At 42.0% G+C, this 22,387-nt stretch overlaps 1 protein-coding gene across 1 annotated transcript in view; it reads right to left on the reverse strand.

Moving 5' to 3' along the window:
* Window positions 1-433: 433 nt before the first annotated feature.
* The window catches only part of RAD51B (RAD51 paralog B), a 386,975-nt gene continuing 365,021 nt past the window's right edge, over window positions 434-22,387 (reverse strand). Inside the window, exon 10 of the mRNA XM_074149437.1 lies at window positions 434-585. Within this exon, the coding sequence (XP_074005538.1) occupies window positions 434-585 (152 nt within the window). The remainder of the gene's footprint in view (window positions 586-22,387) is intronic.

The raw sequence follows: 22,387 nt of genomic DNA on the forward strand, positions 1-22,387 counted from the left end.
AACTATTGCTTCTTAATCAAGCCAATGAGTGGGTTTATCATTTCTCTTAAAAAGCAGAAGCGACCATTTCAGTATGTTATGGGTTGTGGACACCAAGCGCTCTTGTGTGTTTCACTGTTGGTTCCTCCAGACTGGTGAGGTGACAGGGTGAATTTAGAAGGCTCGTGTGGCCTATGCTTCTTCAGTAGCATGTCTGTTGTTCAGACTTTTATTACTATGTCACTTAAATTAACCTGAACAAAATACAGGATTTTCATAAGTTCAGTTAAGTATGAACTTTGTATGTTCATACTTAACATACATACAAAGAACAGCACTTGGTTTTAAAGTCTTTGAAGAGACAAAAGAAGAAGAATGCCCACCATCTGCTTCACCAGATTTATGAAGACCATGTCATTCATTCATTTCTTAGTGGAGGTTTCATTTGTCCTTTCTATAGATTGGATGTATTGCTGGGAGCCTCACCAGTAGTTTTGGGTGAAGCAGCATCAAGTAAAGTATCTTTCAAAGCAGCACTCCTCACTCGTATGGTCTGCAGGGCAGGATTGGTTTCCTCCGAAGTTAAATTTGTTTGATCCTTTCCATCTGAAACACACAATAAAGACAGATACCTCAATGCCAGTGTGTCAGAATGAGGTCACAAATTTACTATTTCCTCCAGCAAACAATCACTTGGAAACACATTTAATCCACAGAACAAATCAAGGTAATTATTTCAGTATGAACTAATTTCACAGACTTGCTGAAAATGGATTGACAGGTATGTAACGATCCTCTTTCTGCTGCCTGCCTGGCTGTCCCAGTTACCAATGTCCACACTCTTATTCTCATTCTGGCTAGCAAAGTTTCTCATGCTACTTTTGTGCTCTGGAGCCAAACCTTAGAATAGGCCAGGCTGCTTTAGCATCCTTTAGCAGAGCCCTCCAAATGCCAGTGTATACTTAATGAGGAACTTTGCATCACACCAATTTTCCAACAAAACTTTTTTTTGGTAGTCAGTGCCTATCAACAGAGAATGGGATGTGCAGGACTGACATTCTCTACTATAGCTTATTTTTTACAGTTCAAACACATTTCCTAGAGTTAAACAGAGCACAGCTTATACCAATATATTTTCCAACTATTAGCAAATTGCCTTGGATTCAGGGAAAATATGGCTCCAGCCTATATGCTTTCCTAATACCTAGGCTGAGAACAGAGCCTGCTTCCTAACCAGTATGAGCTGCTTCTCTTCTAATCTTAGTCCTATGTCAGTGCCAGGCTATAAAGTGCTTCGGAATGAAGTTTACTATCTAAATACAGGGTATTATATTACTGTGATTAGACACCTTATGTAGAAAACAGACTGGTGTTTGTGAGAGGAGATATTAAAAAACGAAATGAAAGCCCTCCTGATCTACCTGCAAATTGATGAAATGAACACAACCTGAAGAAACACACACAGTTATCAGAACCAAAATATTCAAGGTACTAATGAATCAACAGTCAGATCATGTCACGTCCTCATGTTTGCTGCTATTAACTGTGTTGCAAGGTGTCCCAGGCCTATTCAAATATGTACTTCTCTTCTTCCGATTTCTACAGCTGACCCATTGAGGCAGGCTCCACAGTAGCACAGGGAGACCTCAGCTACCTGGAGGACTCTGCAGAACAGCCAGTTCATACCTGGACTGATTCCTGTTGTTCTGTATCAAAGCTTTGAAGAAAGTCAATAAAGTTGAAAGAAGGAGGGTGAAAGGCAAGGTATTCCACTGCAAAAGGCCATGACATTATTAACAGAAGTGATATTGTAGAAGAAACACAAGGCTTTCACAGGTTGTCAAGGGAAGCTGTGTCTCTGTTTTCCTCCTCCTCTCTAGCCTGTTTGTTAACTATACAAAAAGCAACTACAATAGAAAAGAGTTGCTCATATAGCTGTCCTGGTATAACTGTACTAACAATGATGGTAACCTTAATGCAGGTAGAGCAAATCCCACTTTTACCAACACAATTTTGATGAATTCCTTAAGGGAAATATGCCATACCGACAAAAGCATCTCGAAGATTGTTTAAAACAGCTTTGGTATTTACTGCAAGGCACCTACAGCATTGTTTAAAATTATATCCCTGCCCAGCTATACTTAATTTTAATGTAGAGCTGGCTCGACAACCCAGAAAATGTACAGAAAATCCTCCTATGAATTTACGGGGAGAGCCTAAAGAATCAGTGTAGTTGTCTATACTCTGTCCAGCTTTGTGACAGGGCTGGCAGGAAACGTATCTGAGAACTTGTTTCAATAGAAAGCTAGGAAAGGGAGTAGGTGAGCAAATTCTTTCCAAATAAACAGCTCTTAGTGAGCCTTTGGGAACTTTATATTCTTATCCTATTAAAACAAACAAACAAACAAACCCCCCAAACACCAAAAGCCCACTCTCTCTGCAAGGGAACAGAAAATACCGTCTGTCTTCAAGAAGAATTTAGGCATTCCATAGTCATGATGTACTACGCTTATCAATATTGTCATTCTTAGTGCATCAAAGATAATGTAAAAGATTTTTGTAGTGTCATATTAGCCAACTATATTTCTGAGTGTGAGATAACCCAGTAAATATGCATTTTTCAATATGCTACCTCTTTTTTGCTCACTTGTTTGTTTCTGTTAAACCATAACGTTTAAAAAAAAACACAAAATTTTTGCAAGTCTGTTTAACACCACTGCTTTTTGAACAGCATCACTCAGGAGTTCCAAGCCTAATGAGTCTCAGATTTTGTAAAGCAGGCGGCCATACTATAGCTTTTTTTCTGGTTTTCAGTAAGGTCCATTTTCCACCAAACAGGGTTTGTATAGAAAGCTTAGATGCAAGTTTAGCTGAAGAACGATACCGCCCATCCATAATCTCAAATTATAAAGCTTGACATAGCTTTTTAACACCGTTTTTCTAGAATAACTGCTACTTACTAATAGGTATTGAACTTTTCCCATTGATTTTGTGTGGAATAGCATTACCCAGTTGTATCCTTACCTGAGGTAGGCTGAAGCTACATAGAACTGCCTAGATTTCTACACAGGTTCTGATTCAGTCTTTTTTATTTTCTCCAAGTGATTTAACTGGTGGAACTGGCCTAAATGATTATAGGTAAGCACGTGTAACCCTTTCATGGAGCTAGAAGCCATTGCAAAGTTATTTACAGTGTCTCTATGCAAATGAACTTCAGTTTGAGATAAGTCTGGGAGAAGTTTGAGGGGGATTTCCCTGCTTTATGTAATCTATTGTTGCTTCTTAGCAGCTTCCTCTATTCACATGGCCAGGAGGCATAAGTATGACACCACTGGTAATTTCTCAAACTCAATCTGAAAGCAAAGACAATGTACTCAGTGACCGACAGCAGTCTTGCAGCTTTCAGTAAATCCTCAGACACTGGCTCAATGATATCTGGAATAAAGGAGGTCTGAAGGAGCAGCGCAGGCAATAACTGAGATGGTCAGAGCTTCACTTACTGGCATACTTTGAAAGTGGTCAGCAGCCAGGAAGATCTAACTCAGATAAAATTCTGGCTACCCACAGCTCTAATTTTACATTTCTGGATCCATACAGAATGCTGCACCTCGCACAGTTCAGTATGAGACCCCCGCAGATCGCACTGCGAGCACACAGCTGTGGCTGCCTTCCCCGGCCATTCCCATGGGGGAGGTCAGGCACAAAACTCGTCTTACCACGTGCTCAGGTGGATCGAGTCCCAGTGAAGGTATTCCCTGGAATGACGGGCCAAACAGGCAGAAGCCTTAAAGCAGGAAGAAGAAACACCCTGCCTGCTCACAGAGAGCTCTGTGCTGCTAAGGCCAGGCTCCGATACCCAGGTGAGCCTGCTCAGTGCTAGGCTGGGTATCGCGCTCTTCCCAGTGCATCGTGCTGTACAGATTGCGGTGTTATTGTTCCAAATTGGAAGATTTCTAATTTAGCAACTATCCAGATTCTGAGAAACACGCTTACCGAAAACCACAGCTAAGGGAAATACGGCAGGTGAAGTAAGCATGGTGGCACTGAGGAGGAAGGAAATCTCCCTGCAGCGCACTGATAAGAGTGTGCTTGATATATACTGCGTTCAGCCTGGACAATCTGCAACCAGGAAAACACAGGGTAGCTGAAGGAAATTCATCTCGGAGACCCCAGGGACTTAATCAGTCTGTTAAAATGCTTTGTTGGTTTTATGTATCACTACTTAATTAGGATGCTTAACCAACACATAGTAACTGTTAAATATTCAACAAGCTGACCTTTAAGTTACAATATGACAATTCTGAATAAAGTTCATGGAAAGCCTGTCCTTCCTAGGTACTCCAACAAAGCCAAAGGGAACTGGACTGGACAGAAAAAAAAAAAAAAAAGAAAAAGAAAAAGTAGGGCACAATTGTGGAGACCCGGTTAAAAATCCAAGTCTTGCCACGGGCTAATTCAATGATCCTGGGCAAGTTGTTTCCTGCCCTGTGCTTGAGTTTTTCCCATCTGTAAAAAGAGCACAACAATGTTGACCTTCCTTGTAAATAGCTGAGATGAATGGCTAGAAAAGCAGTACTACATTATTAATTACTTATTATTATTTCTGAGGAAGAAAAAGCAAAGAGAAGAAGCTATCAATTTTTCAGGATTTTCTTGATCCTCATAAAAAAGCACCTCGTAACATGAATTTCACACAACAGAAACCTTTGGCGAGCCACCTTTAGGAAGAAATAGTGGGTGCACAATTAAAAGAAAGTTAAAAGCGGGCAGACACTCAGGAAAACACTCCAGATGGTGAAACGAGTTAGGCTGCAGAGCAGGCTCCCACAGGAAGCGGTGAAACCCCCATTGTTTGAGACATTTGAAACTGAATTCTTCAAAGTGCTGTTATATATAATACAAGGAACCGTTCTGCGCTGCCTGGAAAGGTAGCAGCACTGGGATGACCTGTGAGAGCTACACCTACCATTTCTACAATTTTAAGAGGATTCTTGCTGCTCTGACTACAAAGAGCTGTAGACTCTCTTCTTATCAATAGTAACTGCATTGTGTTTTTGCAGGAGAGAGATTCAGCAACCCTTAACTGATCTTTCACCTTCCCACTTCTGAGATTTGAACTTTGTATGTCCAAGAGGGGAAGGAAAGCCCCCTATTCTCTGAGAATTACAGTGTGCATCCTACAGACAGAGTATTTACTTCCTGAGTTAAAATCTAATGAAAAACTGGGTGGCTTGATTTTTACAAGCAGTGGTTTGCAGAAGAAATACCATGATTTTAATGGGAACCAAATGAGCGATCATTACGTAAATGGCATTATGAGACACAGAACCAATGTTGAAACGTTAAATGCTCTGGGTCAAACTCAACAAAATGGGAACTGGCAGTGGCATGCTGGCACATTGGGGTTTCTCCACACTCAGATACTACTGCAAACATTTCCCGCTGCTGCTAATGCTGGTTCAGCTCCTCTGGAGGTAGCTGTGGAGAGAGTCTGGCTGCTTCTGTTGTTACTGGCACTTAAAGTCTTAAGACCTTCACTGAAATCCAAATTTAGAGCTTTGGGCCAATTTTATTGATACAACTTGGTTTACTGGTTGGAGCAGGTAGAGGAAGAAAAATTTTTAAAAGGAGCTTAGAATTAGAGTTTTAATAACCTTCATTTCCTCTTGGTCTCGTAACTGCCGGTGTACGAAAGAAGAGGCGAATCGGTTCAGATGGCAAATGTGCACTAGTGACCCTGTCTCACTTTATTCACTTGGGCAGGACGGCTATGGAGTGATCGCCTCTCAGCCCCTCCGGCAGGAGGGCTGGTCACCCCAGCACCCCTCGCCTGCTGCCTCTGCGCAGGAGGGCTGGCACTGCCTGCACGCTGCCCCCGGCCCTGGCCAGAGATGCAGCAATTTCCTCAGAAATGAATCACGAACAAAAAAACAAACAAGAGCTATTTAAGAAGCTTTCTTCTCCCCCTGCAACTGTCCTGTCCAGTATCATATTCCTGACAGTTTATTCTTCAAGAATTTAGTCATCTAAGGTTTCAGTGACTCATGTGATGAACCTTCTACCCATTTCCTGGAAAGAGTCCTGCACGGTCTTCTACACCTCCCTGCCATTTTTCCTGAGGGTCTCATTCTCACTACATTTTCATATAGTTCAGCTTTCCCCCATTTTTGCGGTGGAGGAGGGAGGCAAAAATATCTTGAGCACACCCAAATTTGTAGTGTAACTGGAAAGTGGTGTGGTGAAAGAAACATCTGGAAAACAAAGACGGGCACTGAACCAGAGAGTCTCTTTTGGAAGTAGCTGGCTGCCTCTTGGGCTGAATGCTGGTTAGAAGAAAAGGAGTTGCTGTAGGAAGAGCTGTGTGGTACAATATGGTCATGAATTTACCAGGGCTGTACCCTATTAAATGAAGATGAAAAAGATTTGAAGGCGCTCTCAGATCACTGCCTGGGTGGGTGTGATTCACCCTGGGCAAATGCCACTGATGACAACTACCCTGACACAAACTATTGAATGAATTGGGCTGGATGGGAACCAAAGTAACCATTTTACATACTTGGGCCAATCTGAAAGACACTTCTGTGCAGAAAACAACTGCTTCCTTTTCCTGATTAAAAAGAAAGTTCAAAAGCTGCTCACAGGCAGCTTGAAGGATACTTCAGCGAACTCTGATTTAAGTGGAGTTGTGCTATGCCTACAGCAGACAGCTGCCTGGACATCAGCGGTGCCCAGACCATACCTCCTAGCCCATACAGAAGTGCTACCTGTGCATATTTATGTCACAGTTAAAACAGAGGGTCTAGTGTTCTTAAAATATTCAGAAACGTGTGTGAGTGTGAGCTCATCAACAGTTACAGAAGTGTGAACCAGCTCAGTGACAGTGACAGTGAGTGCTCATGGACCTATGCCTTCTACACCCAGGTCAGCAGACTAAGCCTCCTGGCTTACACTAACTGGTGTAGGATTGGGCAAGGAATTTGCAGATCTGTCTGATGGAGACAGGGCCAACATGTCCAGCATTCTTAGAGGATGATTTCAGTGCTCAGTTATACCAGTATAACTGGCATGTATACTGGTGTGTGTGTGTGTATATACATACACATACACACACATATATACAGGTCAGTATATATACACTGACATGCATCACAAGCCTGTTCCCTTTAAAGGGATATGGTGTCAGGTCAAAGTTGGCCCGACATTCTTCTTATTAAAAAAAAAATAAACTTCTACAAGCCCTGATTCCAACAGAAATGTTTCCATGATTTATTTTAAGAAGGGAACATTCCCCTGCAGTGCTCACCGCAACCCAAACATTGCAGAGCTGTGCAAGAGCATGAGAACCAGAGAGGAAACTGAAGAATCTATTTTCACTGCTCCAGAAGAGAAACACAAAAAGTAAACAAACAGTAAAAGCAGTGACAGATAAATTTGATTTTAGTGGTGGTTGCAGTGTTATCTATAGTATCACTAAGGAGAGCAGACTTGAGGTGTGCATGCTTTTCTAGTGATTTCTACAAGACATGAGACTAAGTGTGAGATGGGGACTCGTGGGAGCCATCTACACTGTAAGAAAGAGATTTATTTTTCTTTGGTTGATCCTTCCTGCCCCTCACACCTTGCCTTTCACATTTGAGAAACTCAACAGCAGACTAGAAGAAACTGCCTCGCTGTTTTCAAAGACACAAAATAATTTGAAGCTTGGGAAAGCTATCCAGGGAACAAATCCCTTGTTTGTGGGAGAGCTCTCAGATGCTTGAAAGTAACAGGAAGAGTCTTTCCTCTAAATATCTGGAGCCCTTTATTCTACAGAAAGGGCAACCTGCCTTCGGTGCTACTGCTTGTTTCTTTGCTCAAGTTTGCAAAAAGCAGCGAGCACCAGGAGAATCAAAAAAGGGGCATATGGAGACAGAAAGAACTTCTGAGCAAGCACACACTTTCCTGATGTAACTACTGAGTATGCACACACACATGCATGCAAACATGCACACACAGCACACAGCTCCTCAATCTGAAAGGTCTGTGTACTGAGGAGAGAGAAAAATATTAGCGAAGCCTGCCCAAAAGGGACTGTGAAGACTGATCTTGTGGCAGATTAGTGATTTCACCAGAAAGTTTTTGGAAGCCGTAAACAGGAAAAGGTTAAGTAAAAGCAGGTGGAGCATGCTGACTGCAGGAATAATGCAGGAAATAGCTAAGCGTCTGAATGGATGCAAAAAAAATGTTCTGCTCAGCCCTTGGCACTCGCAATATGCCTGCTCCTCCTTCCCCTAGTCCTTCTTCGCTATGCGTATTTCCCCAAGCTACAAAATCTCGCAGTCTGCAAACACCTTTTGCTTGAGTAATCTGCTCTCCTTGAATTTGGGAACCAGCATGGAAAGCTGGGAGGTTCTGCCTGGAAGGCAAAAGACAAGAGGGACTCACCTACTGCGCAAAGGATGGGTCAGAAGTACCCAGCAGTACCCATTGCCTGCTGGGGGCTTTGGGACTGAGCAGCCAGAACAGTCTCTGGCTACTGCCCCAGGCGCTGCGGTCCCAAGTGTATTTAGCACGACAGCAAATCAGAAAAACATTACTCCTATTACCCCTTTCATTCTAGGAGGCTCCCAAAGCATTTAGCTGTAGGAATTATTCTCCATCTCTACTGAAACACAGTCCCTTCTGGGGTAGAGCACAGCAGCTGTTTAATAGCTCACAGCACACAAGCACAAGCACACAAGCAGACGGAAAAGAAAGCGAAATGTGTAAGAAGTGTTCTTTCCACTTTCCTTCTAACCCTTCCTTTCTCTGCTCTTTGTCCTCAGCAATTTGTGCCAATTCCAGACAACTCCAGATGTGTGTCTTTCCCACCAGTATCTGCAGAGACTTGGCTCTGGAGACGGGGATCTTCTTGCCAACATACTGCCTCCTGGTGCTTTCAGCCCCAAGGGTCGAGTTCTTGCTGCCACACTCTCATCCCTGGCTGTGCTGCCAGACATGCTGTGGGACAGAGGGCAGACGTGCTGGTAAGGAACAATTCTGCTTTCTTCTAGAGGAGTACAGCATTGATGTAAAAATTGTTTAACACAGACAAGACAATCTTGCCTTCAAAGTATACTAAACAGTCACTTTAAAGCCCTGTGGAAAGTTAAGAAAGGAGCACATACATTAGTTTGAATAATTTTGACCTTGTCTACCTTTTAAGTATTAGATGGTAAAGCTATATTGGCAAACTCTACTTTTAGATATTTCTCCTCCTCTCCTAGATTTAAATTGAAAAAACCCAACTGTTTCTTCTTATATTCTGAGAAAAGAAAACATAATGGCAAATGGGCTTCTATGGGGTTACAACTGCACAAACAAAAAGGTTTTTTCTGGTAGAGAAATCTTGCAAAGAAATCTTGTTCTTTTTTGACATTGTTATTTTGGCGAAACTTACCAGGTGTTATTGGGAGTTCAAACTTACACTGCCTTTTCTACATCTTTTAAAACAGAGAGTTACTATATACAACCCAACACTTTTTTAGCTCAAACTCTTAAACTCTAGTCTAGACAGGGCCTTTGGGAGTAAGGTTCAAACTCACCCTGCCCAATATCCAATATCCCACACTTCTGCCCAGGCCATATCTTCCTTGGGGGTGTCCTGGGAACAGTTGTGACCAGAGTCTGGCACCTTGCACCGCTGCTCCCATCGGAGGAGAGAAGGGGCACTGTCAGGGCAGAGGCTGGAGTGGCACCTTCTGCCAGCACTACCACACTCATCTAAGATGCCACGGGGCATAAGTGCATGGAGAGGATGTGTCCTATCAGGTTCAGGTGGACAGCAGGACAGCTTCAGGGAGTTAAACCTTGGCACTGACCTTTGGGAAAAAACAGTCTGTGATTCATCTGAATCTAAGAAACCGAGAGAAAATAATTGGAATGAGCTGAACAAAAATAAACATGTGTCTCTTTCCTGCTCCTTTCACAGTTTCTGCTTCCCTGCACCCTCACCTAGATTTTTTTTTTTTTTTTTTCACTTAAGTTGTCAAGAAAAACGGCAGGAATGAGGTTCCTGGTATAATTACAGTTTGCTGAGAAAATCGCAGCCTGCAGCAGTAATTCTTTTAGCGCTAGAGACAGATGCTGCTGAGGTCTAATCACAGTCTTCCCACTAACCAGGCCCTGAGTCTAATCTGTCATCAGCTGGGAGGCCGCCGGCTCCCGCCGCGCGTGTGAACCCGAGCTGCTCGGCCCGTTCCTCTCCCCTCGCCCAGAGCCAGGCACTGCCAGAGGGAGGGTATGTTTCCATTCACTCCTTTGCCCTCAGCTACAGCGATACTACAACTTCAATGCGCTGCTTATCTCTCCTCCATGCCTAGTATCAGGGCCACTCAAAGCCTCGCTGGAAAGGGCTCAAGTGGTTGTTTTCAACTTACAATGCCGCACAGTGACTGCAGTTCAAATTTAAGCTGAGATAAGTTGAAGGAGAGGCTTAATGAGAACGGCCTGTAGCTAATTCCTCCTTCCAAAATGTATGGTATTTTCTGCTTATTAAGAGGACAAGGCTGCACTCAGTGATGGATCATATAACCTCCATATGTTAACAACAAAAACCAAAAGAGTATGAGGGCCGATGAGCATGGAAGTGGGAGGAAGAGGGAAAAGCAGAACTGGGTATATTGAAAAAAGAGCTGGGAGAGAACATACGTGTAAGGAGAGACTGAATAAATCCCTCCTATATGTTACACACAGCTGCCATTGCCATCAAATGTTTTGTACTGACATTCAAAGAGCACAGGGCCACAGTATTGAAATTCTCTGTGCTAGTGAAAGAAGCCCGAAAAACAACAGACCTCACCAGCTCAGGAGCTCGCCTGTGCAGGCAAAAGTCACCATGGTACTGGACTAGCATCTTTAAATTCTGGTCGTAGAAGGAAACTGGCTGAAGAAGTCTATTTCAAAGGCGTGTTATTGTAGCATGAGTGAACCAGTGAGAACTGGGAAATTCCTTGAGCTGGCACCCACCTTGCAGCATCTGTATAGTTAACAGGTGCCCTAAAATAGCAGGGGAGATGCTAGGTTTGGGAGGCGTGAACTAAGCAGCTGTGCTTTGCGTAATAGCTCTTAAGAAAGGCGTAAGGGAACAGAGTAGATCATCATTTCTGGTCAGAGGCAAAAGCACATTAAACTAGCTGACCTTCTGTAGCAGCCTGTGGCCAACTCAATTTCTTCGTGTTCAGCTTTTTCCGAATCTGCACGTGATAGCTGGGCACACGCGATAACACTCCCCAGATCTCTGCAGCAGAGTCATGCAACGGCAGCCTCTCTGCCACTGACAGACGAAGGGGAACAGAAAATGTAGCATGATGTCTCAGAGAGGGGGAAGGAGTGACTCATACAGGAAGAAAAACAAAGCAAAGATGAACTTGGAGCGTAAGAGAAGACTTACAGACTGCTGGCTGTAAATCAGTTTTCTTGCACTCAGAAGGGTGGGTATTATGGTGAGAGGAGTTGTACTTGACAGTAATGGAAGTCCAAGGAAGTTTGATTTAGATTAAATGGCAGTCACAGGCCAACACAGAAAAGAGGCTTGAAAGCGAAAATCAAAGACAGGAAGTGACTAAGTAGGTCAGAAGCTGTGGGTAGTGAGCTGGATTGATTAAGTGGGACTTGGAGCAACTAAGTTAGCTCTGATAATGACAAGTGATAGCACTTACAATGTCACCAAGTTGAACAAATCTGACTCTGAAATCACCTTCAAGTCCTTGATAGCAAATCAGAGATTGCTGAGTTCTAATAGTATCTACATCAGAGCAGATACTGTGTGTGTTTTAACGAGATCAGTTTTACAGTCACTTTTTGACCCTGCCAAGCTTCCTGCAAATAGTGTGCTGTTTTGTCTGAACAGGATTTCTTCTTAAGGAGCTAGGAAAAATGAACTGACTAATAGAAACTGTGAGACTCTGAGAAGGGCCGCTACTGCAGGTTGAAAAGACAGATGCAATGGAGAAACTTCTTTCCACCCCCAAATTCAATAAGCCTTTGATTCGACAGCTTTGTTCACATCCAGGGCAGCCGGAAGAGAATGGTCACCTTGTATTTTTGTACCTGATGAGAAAACCCCAGATTGTATGTGTGCACTGGGACAGTTCAATGTGTGCCTATTCCAACTTTAAAGAGGCTTTCAATGCTCTTTCAGACGTAGGGTGTGAGGAAGGGTGAGAACTGCTAAAGCCAGCCCCATCCTCATTAAATCTTTGCCCTCTCCGGAGCAAGCATGCAAGTGGAGAGAATAGAAGATATGCATGAGCAACTGAGCATCTGTGATCTCATGACCTTTGACTGTTGTATTATGGGAAATGTATTCTCTGGTTGCTATGCTTTTCCAATTCATTTGTATTTTCCTTCAGTGACTCCCTTGTAATTTCTTTGGTGCTCCTGTGTAAAGGTTTCAAGGAATCACAGATATCTCCAAGTTAAGCATGCATACAATAGCTTTAATTAAATGTTTGTGAGTATCCCACAGTAATGCAAGCGAAAGGGAAAGCAAACAGTTTTGTACTCGCTTGTACCTATCCTGTCTGAGCCCTGGCTTGGATGGAGGCATCTGCACCACTGCCTTTTAGTCCATTTCTAACCTATTGTGAAATGAAGGCCATAGGGTCCTGCTGCTCTGCATTTCACTCCCATTAAAAAAGCTACAGATCACCTGGGAAAGGTACAAAACTGAAACCTTTTAGGCTAGAAGAAATAAAAATTAAATTAGGGTAGACATTCTTTACTCCACTTACAAAAATTGGAGAATAATGTTAAAAATATCCTTAACTCTTTCTTAAAATACACTAAGATGCTATAGGGAAAGTAGCATAAAAACAAAGGTTTTGATCTTCAGTATTCTGAAATTAATATTTTCTGTTCTCTGTGCCATTGGCACAATCTCAGCCTTGGTGCCACCCCCAACGAGTTACCTATTTATTATTCTTTTTAATGGGGATCTTTGCTTCTTTTACGAGTAGTTAACTTTATCATTTTATATGTACAGAAGAAAGCTGCAAAGGATTTTTTGTTTTCATTTCAGGCATTTAAAATAAATATACATGAGGGAAATGAAATTTGGAAGGGGAATTTTCATCATGCAAAGATGGAGGGATAAGAAACAGGATGCAAAGGTTATCAGTCAGTTCCTTAAATCAAATACATGACAATTTTACAGCACAAAAAGGAGTGGGTTTGTTTAGAGGAAGAATCTCTCTTGCATGATATGGAAGAGCTAACAGTATCTGTCAGGATAACAACACTAATGATTATTACTAATACTTAGTACTAGTATAAAGTACTTGTCTTGAGTTTTTCAGTGACTGACATCATTATGATTTCAAAGTTGACAGAAGCTAATTTGAAAACACTTTGGCCTGGCTGTACATATTTTATTGCAAACCCATCCACTACTTCTCAGTGGCTCCCAGAGATAACATACATCAGAAAAGATAAGAATAATTGTAAGACTGGGGAGAAAAAATAAAGGCCAGTTTGATGAGAGAATAAAGAAACGCTGCTTCTAACTTTGACCTTGGCTATTTCCCTGCGCTGACACCAGAGACGTTGCCAGTTTTTGCAGTCTGACATGCTGGATTTGGGCAGGGGTTGCGCTGAGCAGGGGCTGGCCTAGCTTCGCTGGAGCTTGAGCCGCAGTGACTTTTCAGGAGGGAACAGAAAGCATGGGTTGTTTCCCTCACGTAGCAAGGCACAAACGACAGCAGGGCTGTCTGAAAGATTGAGAACTGCTGACACTAGTAACAGGAACTGGCAGCTGCAAAGAAGAGTAGGAGTGGGATGAAAAGCAGTCTTACAAAGCAAAGGAGGGAAGGAGAAGGCCACAAGATCTAAAATAGGGAGCAGCTAGCAAACGCTGACAGAGCTTCTCCTGTTTGATTTTCCTCAAGGGCCTTATCATTCCTCAAGGGCCACATTCAGGCCAACATAAAGATTCCTACAAGGATTTTCCAGATACTCTTAATGAAGATTTCTACTCTTTGCCCCTCTCTTATCTCCAGTCTGCATTTCCACTACATCTTCATAAGATGCTTCTTAAAAATACATGGTTTTGATGATGGCTGGGAGTCAAGAACGGTTATTCTCAGAGTTGTGTGAAGAGGGTTGCTCTACACTTCACCCTCCTCCTTCACCTCTGCCATGCCTGCCTGATGCCTGTATTCCAGCCCGTCAGTTTGGATGGCCCAGTACAGCGACTGTAACAAGGACACAGTGCAATGGTGCACAGAGGGCACACAGCCTGGGCTTGTTTGGGTTTCCTGCTGTGATTACGGCGCGTTTTGATTTTTGCTCTTTAGTTTTCTGAATTATTTACTCAAGCTGTCCTGATCACCCTGCTCCATGCGAACAAGGGGCCACATGTACTCGTGTTTATAAGCTCCATCATTTTAATTTTTATTCATTGCCTTAGACTTTTCCGTATGTCACATATTTTTGCTTAGTACCGTTTGTATCTTACCTGTCAGTCTTCTAAATTAAAATGAGTGGCAGATTGACCATCTTCACTGTCACTTCTCTGTTTCCTACCAAGTTGAACTTGTGAAACTCCTGCATCAAAACCCAACAGTTACTCTTTTGCTTCCCATCCTCTCAGGTATTCGCTCCATGGGATATTTCTGTTCTCCTCTGGTAGTGACGGCTGATTCGTATCACCAAGGCTAAGGCCAGGGAAATTGATGCCTGATTTCTTCTCAGGGGGATGAGTTTTTATGGATGGCTGTTAGTTCATTATTTTCACTATACAGGTACCACAAAAATACCTAGCCCATCTCTGCAACGCTAATTAAGACCCATGGGGATGACGATGCAGTAATCTTAGGCCTTGGGCCACCATAAGTACATTCAGACTTCTCTGATTCTTCATGTTCCACTTCCTTTTAGTAAGTCATAACTACTTTTATTCTCCAAATACATGAGGAACTTGAAGGTAAAGCTCAAAGTTCAGAGAAACTCAGTGCAATTTACTGAAAAATGCTCCCCCAAATTTTCTGCTTCCTCAGGATAAGGAGGGGAAGTGAAAGAGGAGGAAACAGTGATTAATGATTTCTTTACAACTTCTTTTTACTAGCTAGTTCTAAAGTAGGGATTTTTTTCCTCCCCAAAAAAGTCCTATCCCTGACAGAAAAGCAGCTGCAAGCATGGCGGAACTTTCTGTGCACTGCAACTGCAGCATTCATGCTGCCTGTCACCCTGTCGAGTCCCCAAACAGACCTAGGAAACAAGAAGACAGGTTGAAAAATGAGATTATAAATACTCTGCAGGGAGCTGGTAAGACAGAAAAGTCACAATGGTGGAAAGAAGAACGTCATAATTTAATCCCAGGTGTAATACCTTGGAGGACAGATGCATGTTGTGAGAGGTGTCGTTCATCTAATATTTATGTTTTGTTTTCCCTCTGTGAACTTTGATGTAGGCCTTAGCCAGTGAACACTGCATTCTCTGTAAATGCCCTGCACGGCTTGTTGTTGCCTTTCCAAGTTTCTTATTCTATAGTACATTTTCCCCTTGTTTTTAAATGCTTTCTGGAGTCTTAAGAGGAGGAGTTTTTAACCTAACAATAAAACACCTGCATTTTATTAAGACTTGGGACTTAAGTTCCACCTCCCTCAATTTTACTGAAGTGTTGCCATTAGTCAGGTTAACCCTTTCATAGTCAGTTTTGCTCTGAAAATGAAGTTATAAGTCTGCTACAGGTTGCCCAGTTCCCCAGTCCTACACTATATTTGGAGGAAAGGAAAACCAGCTCTGAGACAGACCCAGAGGGCTCCGTCCAGTGCTGACTGGCAACAGGTGCAGCACCCCTAAACTACAGCTGCAAAGTCTGCATCCTCCTGAGCACAACAGCTCTGCATCAATATGTCAGCTGGCAACGTAAAACTTAAAACTAAAATGTTTTTACCAGCCACTTGTGCTTCAGGAGTGAGATTTTTGAGTTGTATCATAGAAAATTCATTCAACAAAATGGGAACATTTATTATTCTCCCTGTTCCTTCCCTTTTCTCTCTCATTCCATTGCCTTAAATAAGAAGTGGAACAGCGCTATATGGTGATTTTTGCATCTGGACCTCCAAGTGTGTTATTATCCCTGTATTAAATTAGAAAAGTGGCAGCACGTGGATGTGAAGCAACTGCCCAAATTCATGCAGCAGTTTAGTAGAAGGGCTGGTAAGTTCGGTTGTCAATGTGCTAAGCAACTGCCCTGTTCCCCCACTTAATTTAGCTCTCTGATAAGCAATTATTTGCTAAGTCCCCTTTACACATATAGCAGAAGCATGGCACTGGAAAGAGCAACAACTGGTAGCTATTTTACCAAATATGATCAGTTCACTGAAGTCAGGAGAGAGCAACTGAATGCACCCAGCCAGGGACTGAGGATCTGTACATCATGAGTTCTGATTCCACCTCTGTTGCTATCTATGTGCTTATGGCCACATAACTTTAGTTCTTTATGACTCAGCTTCCCATCTATGCAACAGAAAAATTCTTGACAGCCAGCAAGCGAATCAAGAGGTCATAGACTTCTGAGGTTATTCTGGGTTAGTCATTTATCTTAGGACTTCAGTGGCACACCTACATGGGGATAATTGTACTAATATGCATCAGATCTGTGTGGAGAGAACTGCTACATCAAAGGTTCAGAGGTTTGGAGATACTCAGATACCATGGCTACAGAGCCATACAAATTCCTAAGATAACCAGGTAGGTAAACAGACAAATATTAGTTGCTACCCAAATACTGGTCAGGTGTAATTCATTCTATAGGTGGTTATTATTTATTACACAGTCTGCTGTATTAGATACTGGTGTGATTTATACTAATAAATCCCTACAATGCTAGTATAGGGAATATTATCACATACTGTGGTACTCATAAAAGGAAAGGCACAAAGTTTATGTTGCTTTTGCAAACAAATAATTTCCATTCATTCATACCTACCAGCATATGATTGCAAAACTGTGTAGATATCAATAATCTTTGGAAATGGCCTTTATAAACGCACATCAAGACAGAGCTAGTTTTAGGGAAATAAAACTATCGTTATTCCATAGAATGTCATATGATGTGGGGATACAGTAAATTGGGATATGTAGCAGTGAAAGTCATCTGGTGTGAGAGCAGCAACAGCCCCTGTGATGTAGTGCTAGCTCTGACCACAAACCAAGGAGTGCATACTTGTGTGCCCGTTGAGGAGCATGCTTGCCTTGCCTGCCATTTGAAAAAGACAAAAGAAGAATATAACATATAACGATAATCTGGAGAGGAATTTTTCATATACGAGTCATGTTTCACAAGATTCTTACTTTTCCATTCAGTGTAAATATGCATAAACAATCATTCTGAATTGCTTTTAAAAATACATGTAAACAGCTTTTCAAAGTCTCTCTTAAACCAAATTGGGGTAAATCTCACATTTGTTTGAGTTTACACGCTTTAACTAGCTTGAGGAAGCTGTGATTTACATTGCTGTGTAAAGCACATCTGCACATAAGCTGTGGTTTGAAAACATTGCACATCTGTGGTATCAAATGTGTGCAAATTAGAGAATTATATGACATTACCAGTCACCTACATGCAAATGTAAGCTTCATTTTTTTGTGCAGTATTTGAAGTCATGTTATTATGTAGCATAAACTACAACCATCTATCTCTACTTAGATAGCAATCCAAAGAAGGATTTGCAATCATTTTCACATAGCCATGTAGTCAGGTACCCCAATCAGGAATGTAGGTTACAAACTGTTATGTGCCCTGAAGCACGCTTATGGCCATTCTTTATAGGTGGCCTGGTCACCATACTCATTACTTTTGAGTAAATAAAAGGTGGGTGTTTGTATTTTGGAGTTGGGTTTGTTGATAAAAGAGGTATTTTCTTTGCAGTAATCTGGAAAAACAGAGGTTTTTCAGCTTTATTGCTTTACTTTTGTCATGTATCTGTGGCTTCTTTCTGAGGTTGGTACCAGATTGACCAGAACCAGCATTTTATAATCCAAGATCTAGCAGCAGGGAGGTGGTACAGTCAATCAGTCATACGGTGTCTTCCAAAATTACAAAGGGGTAGCTCCCTATGACAAGTTTGCTGTATTTTTGTTCCTCTCAAGAGCGTCTCAAGAGAGAGTGTCAGCAAGATTTTCCTTCTTCTGTTTCATAGTCTTGCTCTTATTTTCACCTCTTTTAATTTAAGTTCTTTTAAAACCTATTCATAAGAATTTTCTGCTTTAAATTACAAGTTTCTTTTCAGTCTTGACTATATTTTCCTTTAGACAAATACTTCTACAAAGCTTTTGTAAGAAGACTCAACATTACTTATAAGCACCATTAATGAAGCCTGACAAAACAATTATGCAGAAGCTATTATCATCTTTACTTTTCATAATAAATTACAGATAAATTAATACATGACTCAATCAAGGTCGTACAGTGAATTAATGGTAGCAGCTGGAAGTGTAGCTTAGGAACTTTGACACCCATACTCCTGCTGAAATTATATGCCCTGAAAACACCAGGACTGTCTCAAACCCACTCTGCTCTACCAACATTCCTCTGATAGGCTATGAAAATTAAAGAAAAGGAAAAATAATGTAAATCAATGTCTGATTCTACATTGCTTTCCCCTCTGAGGCTAAAAGACTTTTTCTTGTTTTAATTTTTTCTTACAGTAGATATTGGCAGGCTGAAAGTTGAAATAAAATAGGAAAAAATAACAAGCATATTTTGAGTGATTACTCAACTGGGGTCCTTTGTGACAGGAAATGCAGCTGCGTGACTAATGGGCCTGACTTTCTCTTGGCTTCCTTCCCTCTTCAAAGATCTTGTTTACTGCCCCAGCCAATATTTTTTTTTTTTAAATTGCTAGAAGCTAGCAATTTTCCAGGAAAAAAAAAATATCTTTGCAAGAGGCAAAGGCAGTAAATCTTACAAAGATCAAGGGCTGCAGAGCTCTCCCCCATCCACTCCTTTTAGCCTTCCAGACTCTTGAGTCACGTCATATCTTCCCCCGCTCTGCTCTGAACATGTGTCTAGCAGATCTTTCTGCTTTGGTAAGGGGAGGGAGTATGCGAATCACATTTACAGCATCTAACCCTGGAATTCATAAAGCAAAGACTAATTCCATTAAGGAAACCAGGGGCCTCCTAAGCCTCTTGGACTGTCTTTTTTTTTTATTATTTCTCCTCGCTCTCTCTCTTTTTAACAGCAGTTGTGTGCCCATACTCCATAATGACATGGCTGTTAAGTGTGAGCTACTGAGATTTGACACAGCATAGTCCCATTAGTAAGGTGCCATGGAGCTTTAAATGTTTGCATTCGGCCCGCTTTGTAAGTCTGCTTTGTTGAGCTTCCCAGGTAACGGCAGATAGGCCAGTACCTGCACCTCCCCTGAACTGGAAGGGAAGAGGAACCATGTATCCAAGCTTCATGGCAGGCCCTTACCCCTGTAATTCAGTGCAATGAAACCCCAAGTTCCCTCGCAGTAATGGAGGGTGTTGGGATACGGTGGGATAGAGCATCTAAACAAGCAGTGCCTTGTCACCCTTTGGAGGGTGCCAACAGGAGATGCATACCCTGAATGACAGCGGTACTGAGCCCTGCGGAGGGGCACGGTGGGCTAGCGGAGGTGTTTGAGCTGTGAAGGGCTTGATAAAACACATCTGACATTTACTGGCCTGAGGGTGGGCACTGGCACAGGAGCTGCCAGCAGCTGCCAGCACCAGCCGTGCCACAGGTAAAACTCCGGACTAACAGTGCTGGGTTTATTCCTCCAAAGGGGTTAGAAACTCAGCCAGACAGGTAAACAATAGCCTCAAAAATCATAATCCAAGAGAAGTGGGAGCAGTCTTCAGCCTTCTCAAGAGGCCCTTCTCTTTGGAAAGCTGGGGGATCAAGTCATTGAAAAAGAGTTTGAGGGCTGCTCCACAGTCTACAACACTGGCATAGTTCCCTGTGCCCTGTAGCAAAGGCTAAAAAAGGAGGTGAATATATTCATTACCATAAACTGCACAGAGGAACCATCAGAATGGGTATGCTAAAAAAAGAGATGAAACCTTTGCTTATGAATAGACCTAAAAGAATTGAATACATGTGTACAGAGGGATCATTTTCCACTACCTACAAGAGGAAAAATCTCTGGGGAAGTGGCTGATGCCAAATATTTTCTTATGCTTCATGTGTCAGCAGGGTCTGGCAAAAGCCCTTAAAAAACAAAGCATGCATTCTGTGCAAATTGAGAATCACAATTTCTGGTGATTTGGATTGCTTCACTAAACTTGAGACATTTCTCCAAAAATACAGCAGATGTTTGATGATGTACCAAGTTCTCAGCATTTACACAGATCAGATGATGTTAAGATCAGCAGAAAAAAAATAACAGAATAACACAGTAAAAGGCTTCAGAGCTCTCCTGAAAAAAACTAAACTGGGCTAGACAGACAGAAACGTTAATTTCTCACAACAGCTATAAAGTGATGGGGAGAGACATCACGATAGCAAGTTGTACGGCAAGATTAGAGAGGAGCTGGACTGGGCGCAGAAGTGGTGGGCACAAAAACTCATTGAAATGGGAGCTGTGTTTGTGTAACCTGGCTGCGTGACCTGCCAACCCCAGGGCACTGCTATAAAAAGACAGGCAGTAGACTTTGACTACAAAGCTTAACAATTCCAGAAACTGAAGGAGGCCGTTAAAGAGGACGCAGTCCTGAGGTATCTTAACACTACTCATGAGACAGAGTTGTCCGCAGAAGAGAACTGGCCAAATCTTCTTGAAGCTATATGGGTAAAACTAGAGGTCAGTAATTTCCGTGCAACGAGTGCTAACAAAAGCTGAGTGTCAGTGCGTTCAGATAAAGAGGAAGAATTTGGCATTTGTCCATGAATGTAAGAAGTTTCCTGTCTTTTTTTTTTTATGAGAAGCCTGTATTAGAAAACTGACCATAACCCACCTACTGCAATTGCCAAAATGGCCTGGCAAAGCCCTCCCTCCTCATGAATACAAGGATTCTTTTTTTTTTCAGTTATAAATTTATGGTTTGCAGATTGGGAGGGATTTGGTGGGTTCAAACCTAATCCCTAGAGCATTTGATGAAAAAGCAATGATGCAAAGTCCAGAACTAGATTTTGTATGTGATGATTTGCTTAAAAATTTTGCTTATGATGGGGATAAGACCCAGTGGAAAGTATATGAGCCTTTCACTAAGAATATTCTCATCCTTGTCGCTGACCTCAGGTGAAGTATGAATAGTGTATCCTGGCTAGGAAAAATGATATAACATCTCTTGATTGTTATTTCTGCTTCCCTGAGGTAAGCTAACTATAAGGTAGTACAACTAAACATGTGGCAGGGCTTATCATTACTATACATTCTGTACCTGCTAAGGTAAACAAGGTCTGACAATGAAGCAGGAATAAGTGTAAGATGTTTTCAGTAAAATACAGATTTAGCTCTACTACTCTAGCTCCATTATTCCTAATCAAAGAGTTGGTACAAAATAGTGCCAAAACAAATTGGTAACTACTCAGAAAAAGTGTGGAATTAGGCTGTGATCTTGTTTTAGGTCTGTCATACCAAGGTGGAACCCATGAAGGAAGTCAACTTCTGACATTTTACTTGCCAAAAAAAAATAATTAATAGTATTTTCCTTCTTGCAGTCTTTCAATTCCCTGCCATCTTAAAGGGGGTCATCAGAGTCATGGGGGTCTTAAAGAAAAGTAAAGAAACAGACTCAACACACAAAAAACTCAGAACAACATGACCTGCTACCCTGACAATTGCGGCTGTGATGTTCCAGTTCCAGAGACGTAAGTAATACTGCCTGGTCCTTGGGATTCACTGAGCACAGTTTATGTGACGTTGGTTGCAACTACTTGCAATTGCATATTAGCACAACTTCTCTGAATTTTGTCTTGGAAAACCCAGTAACTTTAGGACCTCTGGCATTAAAAACTGCCCTTTCGGTCTGAGAATCTGAACGAAGTGCTGCAAAGTTCTCATTTTCTTGTGGACAGCCGGATGAAACCAGATGCATAATAAAGCAAATGTTTCACAAGCAGCCTAAGCACTGGGTGTGCATTGGAGACAACGGCATTTCAGCCCAGAGGTGGCTGCATTTGAGCCACAGGAAAGTAATACATTTATAAACAAACTTCTCAAGCACTTTGGAATGAAAACACTATACAGAATCAGTTTAATTCACCCTTCCAACCTAAACCATTCTATGATTCTATGATTCTTATGTGACAAACTCCCATTTCATGTTCTTGTTTTCCTGATTTTGCTATGTCTGTTACTAGTGATTCCAAATGTCTTCACTCTGTGCTGGAACAGCAGTCTGCTACACTAAAAAAAGCCCCAGCAGAAGAAAAAAACTTGTGATGGAAATTGTTCCCTTGCTCATGCTCAGA

This window comes from Numenius arquata, chromosome 6, assembly GCF_964106895.1.
Source record: "Numenius arquata chromosome 6, bNumArq3.hap1.1, whole genome shotgun sequence".
Classification (NCBI taxonomy): Eukaryota; Metazoa; Chordata; class Aves; order Charadriiformes; family Scolopacidae; genus Numenius; species Numenius arquata.